Source organism: Astatotilapia calliptera, chromosome 18 (genome assembly GCF_964374335.1).
Source record: "Astatotilapia calliptera chromosome 18, fAstCal68.1, whole genome shotgun sequence".
NCBI classification, from domain to species: domain Eukaryota; kingdom Metazoa; phylum Chordata; class Actinopteri; order Cichliformes; family Cichlidae; genus Astatotilapia; species Astatotilapia calliptera.
In genome coordinates, this window is record NC_137439.1 from 35,712,031 (window position 1) to 35,729,593 (window position 17,563).

A 17,563-nucleotide genomic window follows, 5' to 3' on the forward strand; every position below is an offset into this window, starting at 1 on the left:
TACTTGCCACAGTGCACTGTGCCACCTACCAATAGAAAGGAAAAGATAATGTGCACATTTCCACGAGAGAAATCCCACGCCTGGACCGTCGTTGACTGCTGCCATGATTCTAGCCTACGTCACAGCGTCATGTGCGCCTTTTACATCCAACACAAAAACTGCAGTCGTGGTGCTTTGATTGTACTCAGAACTCGGAAATTCTGCCTTCTGAATAGGAAGATGTAGGTAACACCAGACTGCAGATGAGCTGCATACAGGGCTGGACTGGGACAGAAAATTGGCCCCGCCATTATAGGAAAAATCATAAAGCCTTTGAATGAAAATAAACGCTGTTGTGACAGTGATGTTCACTGTTTTGATGGTATATATGCATCAATCTATCAATCATTTGTTGTAAGACTCAGATAATTATTTTTTAAAAGCGAGACATTTTAAATGAGAATAAGAAAGAAAAGTATTTCTTTGTGCCCCCCTCTCCCTGTTAATGCCCTACCTGGCCCCCTGGCAACACTTTGCTACACCCGCCCCTGCACAGTTACCAGCTGTCAGCTACATAAAAAAGGATCCTGGTGTTATTTGTCTCTCAGAAACAGCTCATAACTTCAACTCATCCATGTCACCTAAAAGGTAAACCTGTTTCTCCATCACCTGTTCAGCTCTGATGATCCAGTAAGGACATCTCCTGGTTTCATCTTCATGTTTCCCTCTCACCACATATCCAAACCATATCATGACCAGCAGCTTTACAGCTGTGGCTCCAGCAAACATCAGCTGATACTAGAAATTAATATTAAATACATTCTAACAACAGCTGATCAAGCTTAAACGTGCTGCTGTTGTTTAGCGCAATATCTGCTGGTTTCCTCTTTCTGGCGCAAAGTGGACGATTAACAAACGAGAGAGACGATCAGCTGATCATTGATCAGTTTCATGATTGAAGAAGAAACGGGAGAGGGAGGGGGGAGGATGAGAGAAGAAGAGGCAGCTGTGCAGCAAAGACACAGAATAACTCCAGCTTTGTGTCTTTTCCATTGTAGCTGAATTACGGGACAAACTGTTCTTTTTCACCTCAATAAGAAACGCGTAATATTTCTCTGAATACCAGACGGGACGGTTGGCAACTCTAATAACTTATGAACAAAATAAAGTTCAACATCATTAACTTCATAGCACCACCCAGCTGTATAGAAACTCCGTCATGCTAGCTAGCACGCAGTACGGAAAAAGTCAGAATAACGAAAATAAACTCCACCTAAACTTGGTTCATATCTGACCCAGAGAGACTGCAGGTCATAACTTCTTACCTGAAGTTCAGTTCACACTTGGACCGGTGTTGTGCCAAAAAGTGATTGTCTGCCAAAAATTGATTTCCAATGTTTCTGTGTATTTTTTATGTGTAATATCTTTACGTATGTTCGTAAATAGACTTCGGTGAACAGGGTTTACAAGGGGGTTATATAGAGAATTAAAACAATATCTGTTTTTCAAGTATCTTTACAACTCTCTGCTATTGTACTTACATTATAACCAATCCGGTCCTTTATCCCCACTTAAAATATTTTTACGGAAATATTGTAATATTTGCTGCCATTTCTGCTGTCCTGTTGGCCAACTTACTCTTACAAAAGACATTTTTAATGTTAATGAGATTTTTTTTAACTGGATAAATAAAGGTTATATAAAAGTCACTGCCAAAAACTGATTGCGGCTTCTACCTTGTTACACGAATGTTGTTTGTGGCTCAAGATGACTTTATGTCATCCATGAGGGATGCATTTGACATATGTTTCACATATTATAGCCCAACAAGTTACTTATAGCAGTTTAAATACGAGCAATCAGTTTTTGGCAAATACCGGAAATCAGTTTTTGGCAGACAATCACTTTTTGGCACAACACCGGCGGCCGCGTCCCTTTTCCTTCATCCACCTGCTGGCCTCCACCACTTGCTAATGTTACTGAATCTGTGGAAGCTCCGCGATAGCCACCACACGAAGTAACGAGTAACGACCCTATCTAAATCCCAGTATTGAGTAACGCGTTCCTGATTTTGGCATAATAACTAGTTACCGTGCTCGTTACCACAATGATAACGTAGTTACTGTAACGCGTTACTTAATAACGCGTTAGTCCCAACACTGCCTACAGGACATCTGCTTTTCAATGACCCCACACTAACAAGAGTGGAGGACTGAGCATGTCCTTAGTGTCACTTTGAACCTTTAATTTAAAAGCTCATAATTTTGACACATTTTTTTAAGTGACAAACTGAATGTGTCTTTAAAATAAATTGTGCTTGGCTTCAAACTGCATGCACCAAAGTTTAGACAGAGCTCTAAACAAAACCATCATTTTCTGATTAAAAGAATGTAATCCGATCCATTAAATATCACAAAAGCTGGCCGCTCATCACCTTAGCATGTCGGAGCAGTATGCATCACGTGATAGAGTGGCTGTGGAGTGCCTGTCGGTGGTCTAGTTGAGCATCTGGAGCGCTACCAAACCAGCATTTCATCTCCAAGGAAGCTATCGCAGCAGGGGCAGATCTAGAAGGGTGGCATGGGGTGGCAAGTGCCCCCCTAAAATGATCTCTTGCCACCCCACGTGCCACCCTAGTTTTGTATATGACAGTGTTGTTTATAAAAATAAGATAGCATTAACACTTTGAGTGGAGTTACTGTTAACAGTGAATATAAATGGTAAAGGGCCTTTATTTGTATAGTGCTTTAATTAGTCCCTAAGGACCCCAAAGCACTTTACACATTCAGTCATCCACCCATTCACACACATTCACACTGTAATATAAATATAATTGAATATATGTGAATGATGAATATAAATGCTAAAACTGAAAATATTGCATAGTGTTCCCCCCTCTACCATTAACAAATGGTTCAGCCCATAGCAGGACCGGCTTTTTTCCTGTTTTCAGTAGCCAGCGATTCCTATGACTGTGCCAGAGCACATTTTGAACAACACCATAGGAATTTCAGATTTCATACAGGTGGTTAGTTGTTGCACTCTGGAAATGGAAGGAAGGTGAGTGTTATTAACCCTCTGGGGTCCACGGACACGCTGCACCTCCAAATCACATGATTGATTTAAGCTGACACAGCAACAAGCTGCAGCCACACCGAGTCTTTCAACCCATGTTGAAAGTTCGGACTTCAAAGTTTTTAAATTTTAATTACAGGCCAGTAAATCCACAGTTATGATAATATATATATATATATATGTATATATATATATATATATATATATATATATATATATATATATAAGCCACGCTTTTTAAAAAAAAATACTTTTGATTTTCTTTTTTAAGCGTTTTCTAAGGACAGCTCGACAACAGTAAAGAAAGAAAAAATGCCACCTGTCTTCTATCGGTGGAAAAGTGGACCATGTCAACCAATTTTTGAAAAAGTCAACACGTGGGATTTGGTTGTTTAGGAAGAGGGGAAAGTTTTGGGAGTGACGGTAAAGACAGCGAGACAGAGAGTTTTTAGATGTGGGAGATTTGTGACGTTTGGCATGGAGTGTACAGTTAGCCTGTCGTGTAGTTGTTGTTTTGTTTTGTGTGTCAGTGAAGGCACTAATGAATGTCACAAAGGCCCTTTGCCAGTGGAGGTCCTAGCCTGTTTGGTGCCCCTCGGGGAAACACTCCCTCTGGCGCCCCCGCCACCCCGGTACACATATATATGAAGAGAGAGAGAGTATGCATAGTATGCAATCAGCTAACAAACTGCCATCATAATTTGTCATACAATGAGAACAGGACAAATCAACAATTGACAATGACTAATTAATATTGTGCTGAACACAGTCCAGAAGATCCAGTCAGCTACATCAGTGTCTACTCTTTACTATCATAGCCAAGTGACTAACAAACGTAAACAGAAGTTTTCACTATCCCAGCAGATAAATAACGGCAGCAGGTTTAAGCTTGATAAGCTGGGGCCTGTTCTTCGTACGTCGCTTACTACATCCAAGATCAAATGACACATCCAAGATCAAATCATCGCGCTAACCGTGAGCTCGCTAATCCGGTTCCCCGAACACACCTGCTGTTGACGATTACTACAGCTGGACGCAGGAATGTGACATCACTGGGTGTCGTAAAAGGGGCTACGCATCGATAGTAGAAACATTGATCGGCAACCCTCTGATTGGTCGGCGAAAATGTCGAAGGGGCGTGCTCGGTATTTTCCGGCAGCAGAGCAAGAACTCATGAGTGAGGGATTTCAGGAGTTTCAGAGTTTAATTAAAACGCAAGAGAACACTGCAAAGGCTGCAAAAGCAAGGAGAGAGGGCTGGCAGAAAGTTGCTGACAAATCAAACTCGTAGGTAATTTAATAATAATAATAATAATGGATTGGATTTATATAGTGCTTTCCAAGGCACCCAAAGCGCTTTACGATACCACTATTCATTCACTCCCACATTCACACACTGGTGGAGGCAGCTACGGTTGTAGCCAGGCTGCCATATCGCGCCATCGGCCCCTCTGGCCAACACCAGTAGGCGGTAGGGTAGATCTATCATATGACACTATATTGTCCAATATCATATGGCATTATATTATATTATAATATGTTATATTATATCCCCTTTCACATTAGAGCCACAACAGGACCCACAAGAACATGGGAACAAGTAAAAGTGGAATACAGGAGTATTCTACAGAATGGTAATATTTATCTCTTAGATTGCTTTGCGCCTCTTGGCAAGGTAATACTGGCCTGTAATACTCTGTTAGTTTGTTCATAACAGCAACCAAGAAAAGGGCAGAGGAAAAAAAGACAGGTGGTGGTCCTGCACCCCCTCGTCAACAAGTTGGTTAAGTGAATAATACCCTCACGGGAATATCGATATCTCTCTATGAGCACACTGTCGCGCTGAGCTAAAGGATCCTGTCTGTCCCGCAATATACGCTGAATTCTGAGGACTCTCCTTATCAATCTTGCACCTTCCTCAATGGGTTGGTCGCGTATACGGACAGGACATGGCTGCGACAGACTTCCCAAATCCACCTTCGCTTTTATAGCCGTGGTCTCTCATCTTGATTACACGAAGTAATTTACAATTACTACTCTGAAATATGAATTACATCTGTAATAATCACATACATGTAATAGAATGTTAATAGTACATTTCCCTTTTTTAGGAAATGACCTGTATGTATCTGTGTGAAATCAATAAAAGGATCAAGTGCTGCATTATCTTTAGTTACATTGATGTTATTTATTTATGGTGAAACAGTGGTGGAATATCGCTGTTGCTTTCGTATAAATGAAGCGGACATACCTGCGTGGCCGCGATCTAATCCTGTTTACATAAAGTAAACCTGCTCCCGAGCAGGTTTACGCTTACGGCTCTGTTGCTATGACAGCAAGTCCCGGATGAGCTTCGGGGAACCGAACGATCCAAGATCACGCGAAATCGTCAACAATCTAATCCAGCTAACTTACTTAGCGAGGTACGAAGAACGGGCCCCTGCTGTTAGAATTTATTTAATATTAATTTCTACACCAGGATCTTTTTCTACAGCTGACGGCTGTAACTGTGCAGGGGCGGATCTAGCAAAGTTTAGCCAGGGGGGCCGATAGGGCATGAACAGGGAAAAGGGAGCACAAAGACATACTTTTCTTTCTTATTCTCATGTCGAGCTTTTAATAAATAATTATCTGAATCTTACAACCAAAGTTTTAATCTGATATAAAATGTATAGAAATCCATTATTATATATCAGAACTATTAAATCAAATTTTTAACTTAGTAAGCTATAGTACTTTTTCCTTTGGGTATCATCTGTGCAGTCTGCAATCCTGTTGAACGAAGATATTGAATCTATTTAATTATTGTAGAAAAATAATTGATTTCTGTCCAATTTTTTTGCACATACATTAAATTAAAGTTGATTACGTCGATTAAACATCATGAGGTGGAGGGTGGGGCGTGGTTCCCTTTTTTTCTTTTTGCTGGGAGTTTGCAACCCTATTAGTTAGGTTGCTTAATATTTCTGCTAAGTACTCTTTAAAATGCCAGAATAGGGAGGATGGAGCAGGTTTAAGTTTATTAGATTGATCAGTGTTGTTGAACTATGAAATATTTTAGGTGCAGTGTATTTTTTGCATACAGGTTTAACAGAACAGCTTTAGTTTTTTTTGTTTTTTTTAACTTGAGTATGAACTTATACAAAAACAGCAAGATATTTTAAAAAAAAACTATTTTATTGATCAAAGAATACACTATATCAGATTCATATCGGTATCGGCAGATATCCAAATTTATCGGTATCAGTATCAGACATAAAGTGGTATCGGGCCATCTCTAATGATAACATGATGTTACGGTACTCTATTTTGAGTTCTAGTGAGAATACTGCAAGTGCACTTGTATCACCTGGTGCAAAGACTATGCTGAGGATTTTCCTCAGTAAAATTAAAAACACCAGTGTTTACTTTTTCGGTCTTCACAATGACAAAATGGCAAGACCAGTAAGAGATGCTGTTTGTTTTATGGTGCTGTCATGAGTTTACAATAACACATCCATGGTAAAAACTGGAGATCCAGCTGTTCCAATGTCATGAAATGGCACAGCATCAAAGCCTCACTGTTTTTACTCACTCTGTGTTTATACAACACTGTGCATTAAACCATTTCTTATTAACCTCTGTCTCTCTTCCACAGTGAGTCTTTTATCTTGTGTTCCTCCCGTCACCCACAAACTGGCCGCAGCAGATGATCCTGGTGGAGGTTTTTCCTGTTAAACAGAGTTTATTGTCATCACGTGCTTGGTCTGATTGTTGGGGTTTTCTCTGCATTATTCTCGGAGCTTTATCGTACAAAATAAAGCACCTGGAGGCAACTCGTTGTGGTTTGGCATTTTAAAAATAACATTTGAATTGAATTGAACTGACTTGATTCACAGCACAAGATAAGATGAACCTTTATGAGTCCCACACATGGAAAAGAGTTTGGCCATGGCAGAAAGTGGACAGCACAAAGTTACGAGCAGCAAAACCTAAGAAAAACAATAAAATAGAATAAAATCGAGGGCCCAGGACCCATATTAACAAACAATCCTGATAGTAAGAGTAACTCAGAGTGATGATGTGGAAAGAAGGACTCCTGATCAAGCTGCATCAGATTGGTATTAAAGGAAAAATGTATAAATGGATCAGGAATTTTTTAACTGGCCTCATGTCTCGCAGTATCAAGTTTTCAGTTTTCCTTTTTTATTCTGTGTTGTTTGTGTACTGGTCATCAGCTTCATTAAATCGGCTCATTCTCTGTTTAAGGCAAACCTGCCTGACTGTCTGCTCTGGGTCCTCACCTTCTACACATGACACACATGTTCCTCCTGTTTGTGGACTGACATTCAAAATGTCTGGAAGATCACATCGTGCCAAACATCACGGTCCAGGCACGACTGATGTCCGACTGATGTAGCACATCCTGCCTGCTTCCAATGGCAGAATGGTGCAGTGGAGACACTGTGAAAAAAGGTGGAGGAACATTTTTACTAGAACAGAAACTTTACTGTTTTCCTTTGAGTATCAGATTAGACATCATGCCTGATACAGGTCTGACCCCAGCTGAGCTGCTGATGGGGACCTCCTTTACCCAGATGTGGGAGCCCAGTCACAAAGTGAGATGTGACCAGAGATGGGCAGTAACATGTTACTTGTAAAGCGTTACTGTAATCTGATTACTTTTTTCAGGTAACGAGTAAAGTGAGGGATTACTATTGCAAAAACGGTAATTAGATTACCGTTAGTTCCCGTAGGAACGCTGCGTTACTGCGTTACTAAAACCATGATTTTTTTTGCGAGAATGTCTCACGACAGTGACGTAAGCGAGTGCGACGTTCGTGACAACAGCTGTGTGCAGATCAACAATGGATCATATATCGATTGTGGGAGAGAGTATGAGCGTGCAGCGTTTAAAGCGTGGAAGTACTGACCTTACTTTGAGTTTGATTCCATAAAAAGTGACAAAAACATTAGTGTCCGCTGTGCGTGGGAAGAAAACAAGAGCAAGCCCAGCTTGCTCTTGTTTCTGCGAAAGTGAAAAGGTCAAAGACGTAGCACAAGCTCTCTGTTACACTCAGCTGTTAAAATAAGGTAACTGCTTTTTCCAATATGCTTTTAGAAATGGCAGATTTATTTAGGTGGTACGTGCCATTCTGTTTCCCTGTCAGGAGGGTAAAGTGCTTGTGTTGTGCATTCGTGGGACGTTTGGGTTTTACCGCGGTTTACACTTCAGGTTGCAAGAACATTTTAACCGCCTGTAGAAGCGACAAGAAAAAGTTAATTAAAAGTTCCAGAAACATCCTAAAGTTTCCATGCCTCCTTTTCCTGTGGAAACAGCTAACAGATAACCTGGGTGGGTTGAACTTGCCTCATCGTACAGAGCCCAGCTGTCCTCAGAGTTCATCAGCTCAGAGCTTAAAATAAAGCCACTCTGTTGAACATCCTTCCTGAAACAGCGCTCTGTGCACCATTAAACTGTAGCAAATCTCCCATCACTACATCCGAGTCTGATCACTTTCCTGATATCCATGCTCATTAGAATCACTTTTTATAAACATTGCAGAGTCCGTCCATAAGTTGATGATAACCTCAGTGGATTTTAAAGAATATATAAAGTACAGACTTTCAGCTTAAATTTAGGAAGTCTAACAAAAGTATTGCATAAACTGTTCAGGAGTTACAGCCACTTTTATTCAAAATCTGAATACAAAAATGTCATAATTGTCCAAACACTGAGATGTGACTCTCCGCTTACGGCGGCTGTCCTGCTTTCCAGAAGAAATGTTTTGGAAGAAATGTCTGCAGCAGGACTTTCCTGTTGCATTAGAGCAGTGTTTAGTAAAACGACTGTAGTAATCATGCATCGAAATTACTGGAGTGTAAGACAGAGACCAAAGCTTCAATACAAAAGTTTATTTTCATCAAATTAAAAAAGCAGTAAAACATCATCGTATACAGAGAGTAGACTGCCCACAGTGAGTTTCAGACAGTGAAGCTGGGTGGCGTTTGAGGTTTTTCCCTTCTCAGAATATCATCATCGTGTCCTGTAAATATACGGAGCCAAAGGAAAAACAAGTGGACATTTTCGTTTTAAGCCTTCAGAGCAGGGTCACGAAACACAGCTGGAACAAACTGATACTTTTAGTGAGACACACAATACAAAACCCCTGATATAAAATCATGACATGTATCACTGAGGTTGGCAGTTGTGATTTCACCTTCAGCTTCATTAATTAGTGCTAATGACAAATTCACTGCCCCAGTTTTACTTAATTACTAGGGGTGCAACGATACTCGTATCGATATTGAACCGTTCGATACAGTGCTTTCGGTTCGGTACGCATATGTATCAAACAATACAAAATTTTAAATTTATTTTATCAACTTTTCTTCTGACGATGCTGTCTGTGTTGAGAGCTCAGTGGATCTGCGTTCGACAGTGCAGCCTAGGCGGATAAGTCGAACGCAGATCCACTGAGTGCAGCGCAAGCTAGCAAGACAGAAGCTAAGCTCGTTGCAACATGGCAAACTGAACCTCCCCCACCCTCATTCAGATCTGGCGTTTGGAATTATTTTGGTTTTCATGTGACGTATGACCCTGAAGGTAAGCAAGTCATGGACTAAAGTAAAACAGTATGTTGGATGTGCCACGCAATGCTCAATTACATGGGTGGGAACTAGTGTGTTAGCGCAGTTAGCTTGTTAGCTTGTTGGCCGTCCAGCCCCACGCACGGGGCGATCCGCGGTAGCTTGTTAACGGAGATTTGCCGTGTTGTGGCGTTAACGTCATTTCAGATTAACGCTGCCAGCACTAGTGGGAACACAACGAATATGACTGCACATTTACTCCGACAGCATCCTAGTGCAAAGACAAGTGGAAGCAGACAAAAACAACAAGCACGCATGCTGCAAACTTTACCCGAGTCATTTAGACAGCCGTTAGCACAGGATTCTCCTTATGGGGACCTGATATGTTTAACATGCTGCTGAGAATATAGCCCAGAAGAAGCGTATAGTATAGCTTTTATTTTGAAAGAGCCATTTCTCTGTAATAAACTCTCTTTTCCAAAGATGAGGGATTCCTCAATCAGATAGATTTATTTTTTTTAATTATTTTGTTGTTTCAGCAACATTAAATTTAAAAACTGTACGTTTGAGTTAAAATATATATTTATAATTGTAATAAATGACAAATTAAAAAGGCATGAACATTTTTTTGTATCGAACCGAACCGTGAATTTTGTGTATCGTTGCACCCCTATTAATTACAGCATTTAAAAACAAAAGCTGAAGAAGCAAGCAGATAAACCAGTGAAGGAGGCAAACTGGTTTCCTTTTTCTCATCCACAAAAACCAGTGGGTGAAATCTGTGCCACAAGACCTTTGGGCAAAAACATTTTGATCATAATCAAACTATGAACTACAGAGGAGACGACAACAGATATGAAACTGAAAACAAGGTAACCAGTCACCAAAAAACCCACGAGGGCTTTGTTGACTGAAGCAGGGCTGCTTTTCACCTTTGAACCAAATTCACCTGGAACAGTTTGTTACCATTGATTTGAATACAAGTCTAACAAACCCTGTAAAGTGAAATTCCTTCATTTGTGCTGTCTCATTGACACTTTGGTGACAAGCTAAATACTTACGTTGAATTTCTTGATGTTACTGTAAGGCTGTTTCCCTGCTGTTTTAGCCCATGTAAAGAAAAGTTGGAGTCTTGAGTTCCTGATTGTTCCACTTTACAGAAACTGGCTTCAGCTCAGTCAGGGTGCAGAAGCAGGAGCTCCCAACATGGTTCTCAATGAAACTAATTGGAGCGTAATTTGCTATTTACCTCTGATTCTAAATATTAGCCCCCATTTTAAATTCTCTGTTCACATCAGAATGACTCACGTACTTTCATTACTCTTATAAGTGATTTTTGTTCAAAATCAATAGCATTCTGCTAATGCATGCTAATGGGTTCGTTAAGAATTTACATCAACACGCTTCCTTCTGGTACATGCTTTCAAATGGTAACTAGATGTTAGTCGGACACTTCCATCTGGTTGAGGTGGTTAAAGGTGAAGCTTGCAGGAGGCTGCTATTATAGATTTTCTACCATTGTTTGCTTTGTGGCTAAAATCCAAATACAGGCTGCAGAGGAGCGGCTGCTGTCGCTGTGATCACCAGTGAATATCGAAACCTTCTACAGTCGTTGATCGAAACGTGATGGAAGTCTCCAGGAAAAAAACGCTGAAGAGTTCTGGGTTACAGCACCATAGTTACTCGTAACCATAGGGTTACTCGTATGAGCATGTATTAGTAACCCCGGCACTATGGTGCTGTACAGCAGCATTCATTCTAGATCATCACACAAGCAGAATTCTAGAGTATTTAAGAGGTCTTTGTCTATGTTCTCTATTTGTATCAATATTTTTACATTATACTGATGCAAACACATTTTTGCATTCTGCACTCACATCTCTGACAACAGATTCCCCTGTATCCTACACACTGGACAAGGCATCTTATTTACAGTGTTCTTGGTATGGTGGATGTGTTAGCATACAGTTGGTGACGCAGGGTTTATGTTCAACTGTGTCTTGATGTTAAGAGTGTCCGAGTCTTCACCAGCTCCTGAGAGAGATGTACAGGACTGCTGAACGCACCTGTCTGTAGCCATACTTTATGATTATTTTCCTGGAGATTTGATGCTTAACATTACATGTAAAATATGGTGAATGCAGCTTTGTTTGATTTCAATCATTCTCTCCATCGCGGCATGAAGAGTGACACCCCTGCTGTGAAGGCATGGACTCTCCATGTACATGATGGAAACTATAAAGCATACTGTCAAAGAAAACATTACTCGACAACTGTTTTTGTTATATAAACTTGTATTTTGTAATAGGAAAAGACTCTGGAGAAATTAAAGATGCAACTGATTATAGTTCCAGTATAATGAGTTCAACCACAGTTCTGCCACCAGAACAAGAAAGCAAAAAAGACAAACAATCATGTAAGAGTAAGTCGACCCCTCCAACAGGCGTCCACTGTTCTGTTTGCAGGGCAGCAGAAGGGCACTTAGCTGAAAGAAAGAATGAAAGCAAAAGAACTCAAACCTCATTTAGGCCTGCCACGAGTCTTTGAAAGTTTCCTATGATTAGAGCTGAAGATATTTGGGCTTCACCGTTGTGATAGTTGATTAACATTTCTACATAAGATTCCAAAAATAGAGATTTAAGACTTTTATCACCTTTGAAAATGACTTGGTAAACTGTTTCTGGACGGGTGTGCAGTGAGGACAGATCAAAGCTTAGCTGGTGATCTCAAATTTTATTTATAGGCATTCGCACCTACCAGCACATCTGTTGGGTTCTATATGAAGTCTATGTGTGCTCAAGTGCTCATATTTTCTTAAAGCAATTTTAAGAGGCAGCTCTCTCAGTTTAGTAGCTTGAATGTTGCTATCCTCAGATCTGCAATGGTCTAAATGTCACCTGAACTCATCTTTGACACAGATGGTGTAGCTGTTAGAAGTCACTGTCCTCAGCCTCGTACAGGTCAGCTAGTTTCCTGAAACGGGGCCCCCAGTCACTCAGGTAGTTGTAGTCCTGTTCAGCCTCGGATGAAGCCGAGCCTAGCGAACTGAGCGACTCGGCTACTGACCCCACTCCTTCATAGGCATACGTGGCCAGTGAGTCGTACGGTGGCGCTGTGGGGTTATAGTCATTCTCCATCACTCTCTGGTTGATGAACTCGCATACATCCCCATTATCACGTGCAGCCATGCGTATTGGAGGCATAAGCAGGCTGGAGGGAGCTGGGGCAGGGTGGCGAGTTGTTGGATACAGCAGAGTATCAGTAGGGATGATGTCACGCCTCTGTTTAGCACCCTCATCAGAGGCAGCTGCAGCAGCTGGGTGTCGCAGGGCGCCAATATCAAAAGCCTGGGTGTCCTCCTCGCCACCACCCTCATCATTGTAGCTAACCACGTTGTCCCTGACATCTTCTTTGGAGATAATAAGAGGTTCCTGCTTCCTTTGGTGTCTTAATGCTGTGAATAGAACCACAACCACTGTAGAAAAGAGAACAACGATGCAGGATTAGATTATAATCGTGTCCCAGTGGAGCATGAATTTAAACAACCAGCCACCATAGATAACAGATATAAGGACCACTGCTGCTTAATTAAATGATCTCATTTTTGGTCACTTTGTGTTTCTTTGTTATGCCCTATGATGAACATTGTTCACAATAGTTGCTGAGATCTGGGAACAAATGAAGCCCTTTATCTACTGGTAAAATCAGACTCTGTTATGTGGTAGGCACCCTGTTGCCTCTCACAGTCCTAAAGCAGTTGGGTGTAATCAGTGTTGGGGAGTAACGGGATACATGTACCGCCGTTACGTATTTAAAATACAAAATATGAGTAACTGTATTCCGTTACAGTTACCGTTTAAAAAGGTGGTATTCAGAATACAGTTACTTTGTTGAAATAAATGGATTGCACTGCGGTACTTTCCTGTTTCATATTGTCGCGGGTCAGGACTGTTTGGGTTTGGTTTGACAGCTACGTTCTGTTGTTCCAGGCGGCAGCGTTACGGTTGCCATGGTTACATGGCGACGCTCTCTCTCTCTCTGCGACTGTGTGCTTCCTGGGTGAGAGAGGCCTTTTCGTTGTTGTTGTTGTTGTGCTAAGCTAACAGGCAGAATGCTACAAGCATAGCTCTAAAGAATGCAGCATCATGGGCAGTGTAGTCCGTGCTGCAGGGAGAATGGACTGCCATACACGTTATGGGTCTGTGAGCGCGAGGAGGGAGAAAAAGGGGAGTGGAAAGGTACGAGTTGTCATTGAGAAAAAACGGGAGCTGGAAGCATGTAAATATAATAATAACCACTGCAGCCAAGAAGAGTGCCTGACGAGCCCAGCTGTAAGTAAGCTATTAAGACTCGACTGTACACCGTGTTCGTGTTTTCCTCCGGAAAACTCTGGAGCAATCTTTCAACGCCTCTCTCTGTCTCTTGCAAGAAAAGTTGACCCACACAACAAAGTAAAGCTATTTTTCGGCTACGAGCCGACAGGGACCCGCCCTATTAGTCAGAGGTCCCTTTACTACAGTTCGGAGTCGCGGACCTTCAGTAATAGTAATAAATCACACAGCAATAGTACATTCACGTTGTTGTAAAAAGCACGATAATATATTAAGTAATCCAAAGTATTCAGAATACGTTACTGTCATTGAGTAACGTAACGGAATACGTTACAGAATACATTTTGGGGCATGTATTCTGTATTCTGTAATGGAATACATTTTAAAAGTAACCTTCCCAACACTGGGTGTGATTTAAACAAGGAAGTGAGCAGTTAAACAGGATATACCTGTCATCATTCACACAGAGTTAAAATGGGCTAGAACACATGTGTCAAAGTCAAGGCCCGCGGGCCACATCCAAGCCCGGCGTACATTTATATCCGGCCCGCGAGATCATTTTATATAGATGTACTGTTATTGTTATGCATGGCCCGGCGATATGAGGCGCTAATAATATACAAACTACAGATCCCATAATGCAGCACTGCAGCCTCCTTGCTGACCGCTAGGCTAACTGGGAACATTCCCACCTCAATCAAGTCAAACTTCTGTTATCCGATTGTTCAGTCTGACGTCACTAGCCGTGTCGGGGCCTAAACTCCGCTGCAGGTCCATATATCAAACGATCACTGTGGCATTACTGAGAGTTGAAAAACTGTCTAAAGTCTTTCATCTTTAATAAAATGATCAGCGTTCTGCTCTACCAGGTGTAACAATTGAGTTTAACATCCAGGCATCCATGAAAACGGAATTTATGACATTTAACGGAGTTAGAAGTTAGCAGGGAGTTAGCTCGCTAGCTTCTATCTAAATACAATATAGCATGTCCTGACTGCAGGGTTTTGGAAACAAATTCAAACATACAGCTCTGTTATCACTTCCAGCATAAATGAAGACAGAAAACTAAACAGCAGTGACGTTTGTAGGGTTACTGAAGTTTGGCTAGCTGATATATAATGATGTGCTACGTGACCGCTAGCGACACAGCTATGTTAGCATAATATAAACAAGCTAACTTTTTTTCCACTCGATAAAAGTTAACGTGAGTGTTCTCGGTGGTCAGGAACAAATGTAATCGCATGGCAGGATGCTGTAAAAGGACCAAACTTCAGCCAGGAGAACAACTGAGATAATCCATCCACAATACGAGGTTAGTCATTCATATACTGCTGCATGGGCTGGGCTGTAGTTACATCCTAAGGTTTTAAAAACTGAGCTTAAATAAATGATTAGCGGTAATAAAAGCCGAGGGAGGTCAACAGGGATCACTGACTGTTTTAGGAGCTTTTTGAGATCAAATAGAAGAAAATACAAAACATTAAACATGTTAACAACACAAAAGCCATATTAAACGCAGACTACTTTAGACCCGGAAGTAGGATTCGTCACGTCATCTCTTAACAACCGGATTGCGAAGCTAGCCGCTTACAATGGTGGAGAGAAAAGTTGATTCTGAAAGCAAAGCCTTTCAGCACCAGTGGGAGGCTGAATATATGTTTACAGACATGCTGGTAAACCGTGCGTCTTATTAGTGGAGCTAATGTGGCTGTAGTTAAGGAATTTAGTTTAAGACGGCACTACGAGACAAAACGTCAGGATAAGCTGAAAAACCTAAATGCAGAAACTACAGGAAGTAGAATCTAACATTTCAGCAGACGTTTGTCATCAGAGCAAAATCACAAACTGAAGCTGTTGTGAAAGCAAGTTTTATTGTAGCAGAGGAGCCAAATGAGCCCGGTACCACTCTGAAGAGCTGCAGGATGAAGCTGTGTGACGTCTTCCGTCCAGACAAAACGCAGATTTAGGCAAATGTGAGCCTGAGCAGAAATACGATTGCTGATCGGGTTTGTGAGACGGTCACTGATTTAAGAACACAGTTGTGTGAAAGAAGCAAAAACTTCACTCCATACTCTCTTGCTGTGGATGAAAGTAGACATGATGGACACTGCACAGCTGGCCATCTTCATCCGTGGAGAGGAAATATTGAACATTAAATCGATGCACGGGACAACGACAGGAAAATACATTTTTTAAAACATGTCAAAGTGTAACGACGTGAAACTGTCCTGGGACAAACTTGTTGGACTTACAACAGATGGAGCGCCGGTGCTGTGCGGTGAAAAAAGTAGTCAGCAGGATGCGAGTAAAGATGCAGGAGAAATGTACCGGTGAGTTATAAGCATATCACCGCATCACACACCAGGAAAGGCTGTGTGGTCCTAAAAATGGAGCATGTAATGGTCACCGTGACGCAGACCGTACATTTTATCTGAGCTAAAAGTTTAAGTCACCGTCAGTTTCAGTCTTTTATGTGGGAAATAGATTCAGAGTTTGCCCACATTCCTTCATGCAGAGCTCCGCTGGCTGAGTTGGGATAAAAGTTCTCAATAGAGTTTTTGAGCTCAGCAAGGAAACCTGTCAGTTCATGAACATGTATGATGCGGTGAAGGCGTTTCAAGCTGTCACTAATGCACCAGTGCAGCCTGCCTCACTTCCCCTGTTGCCAAGTAATGTTGAACCAAGTCAGCGCACTTTGCTGAGCTGCACCTGTGCAGATTCAGATGCAGCTGCAGTGTAATGATGCACTCAGGGAAAGCACGACACTGAATGACCGCACAGTTTATTAGCTCCACTCCTGCAGCAACGCCCAGCTCCGTCTACATGCGGCTCCAACCTTGTGTTTGCTTTCATTTACTTTTTCTGGGGGTTTTGGCAGCATGTTCATATTTCTAACTTGCATAATTTTGACAGGATATATTTTTATGAAGAGCAAAATATTTAAAGTTAAAGTTTATTTTTTTTAAGTTTATTTAATCTGGAATAATATTCCTGTCTGTTTTTATTCATATGTATGTTTAAAAAACAGTTTTAGTGTCTTCAATAAATGTTTATCTTGTTTGGCCCCCGACCTAAAGTGTGCCTTGAGTTTTGGCCCCCTGTGCAATTGAGTTTGACGCCCCTGGGCTAGAACAATGTGAAACACTGTTCTGGGACCAGTTAAATCAATAAATGTCATTGGCACTTTTATACATAAAGCCTGGTGTTCCTTTCAGCTGTAGTGTGGAGATTTCTACTCAATAATCACGATTTGTTTCGTGTTATTTCTTTCAAGGAGCTCAAAGAATAAGAAGAAACATACAAGCGGGTTTCAGGATGTGTGGTTGTGCAAAATCTGGCTTCCAAGGAGCAAGACTTGAGTCATTTTGAAGGTGGTGGTTGGCAGCAGTTCCCCAGGCTTTCTGAAGTCTTTGAAAGTTTTCCCATGAACACCAGCTGCTTTTTCACCATTCTTTAATTGTTGTAGCTGTCTGTTTTCAGAGGAGTTTTTGTTTATTTTGTTTCATTTTTGTCACTTTAAATTGACCCGTGACTCATTCCTGTTAGCTTTATCATCACTCTAGCACAGGGGTCTGCAACCTTTAGCACCCAAAGAGCCATTTGGAGCTG

The 17,563-nt window shown here is 41.3% G+C and overlaps 1 protein-coding gene across 2 annotated transcripts in view; it reads right to left on the bottom strand.

Moving 5' to 3' along the window:
• Nucleotides 1-11,897: 11,897 nt before the first annotated feature.
• The window catches only part of cdh6 (cadherin 6), a 58,193-nt gene continuing 52,527 nt past the window's right edge, over nucleotides 11,898-17,563 (bottom strand). The window contains exons 12-13 of one of the 2 annotated variants that reach the window (XM_026150349.2): nucleotides 12,521-13,098; nucleotides 11,898-12,108 (exon numbers count right to left, since the gene is read on the bottom strand). In XM_026150349.2, the coding sequence (XP_026006134.2) occupies nucleotides 12,554-13,098 (545 nt within the window). In that variant the 3' untranslated portion in view covers nucleotides 11,898-12,108; nucleotides 12,521-12,553. Of the gene's footprint in view, nucleotides 13,099-17,563 lie in introns of both variants that reach the window. The other variant, XM_026150347.2, reaches the window with a different exon arrangement.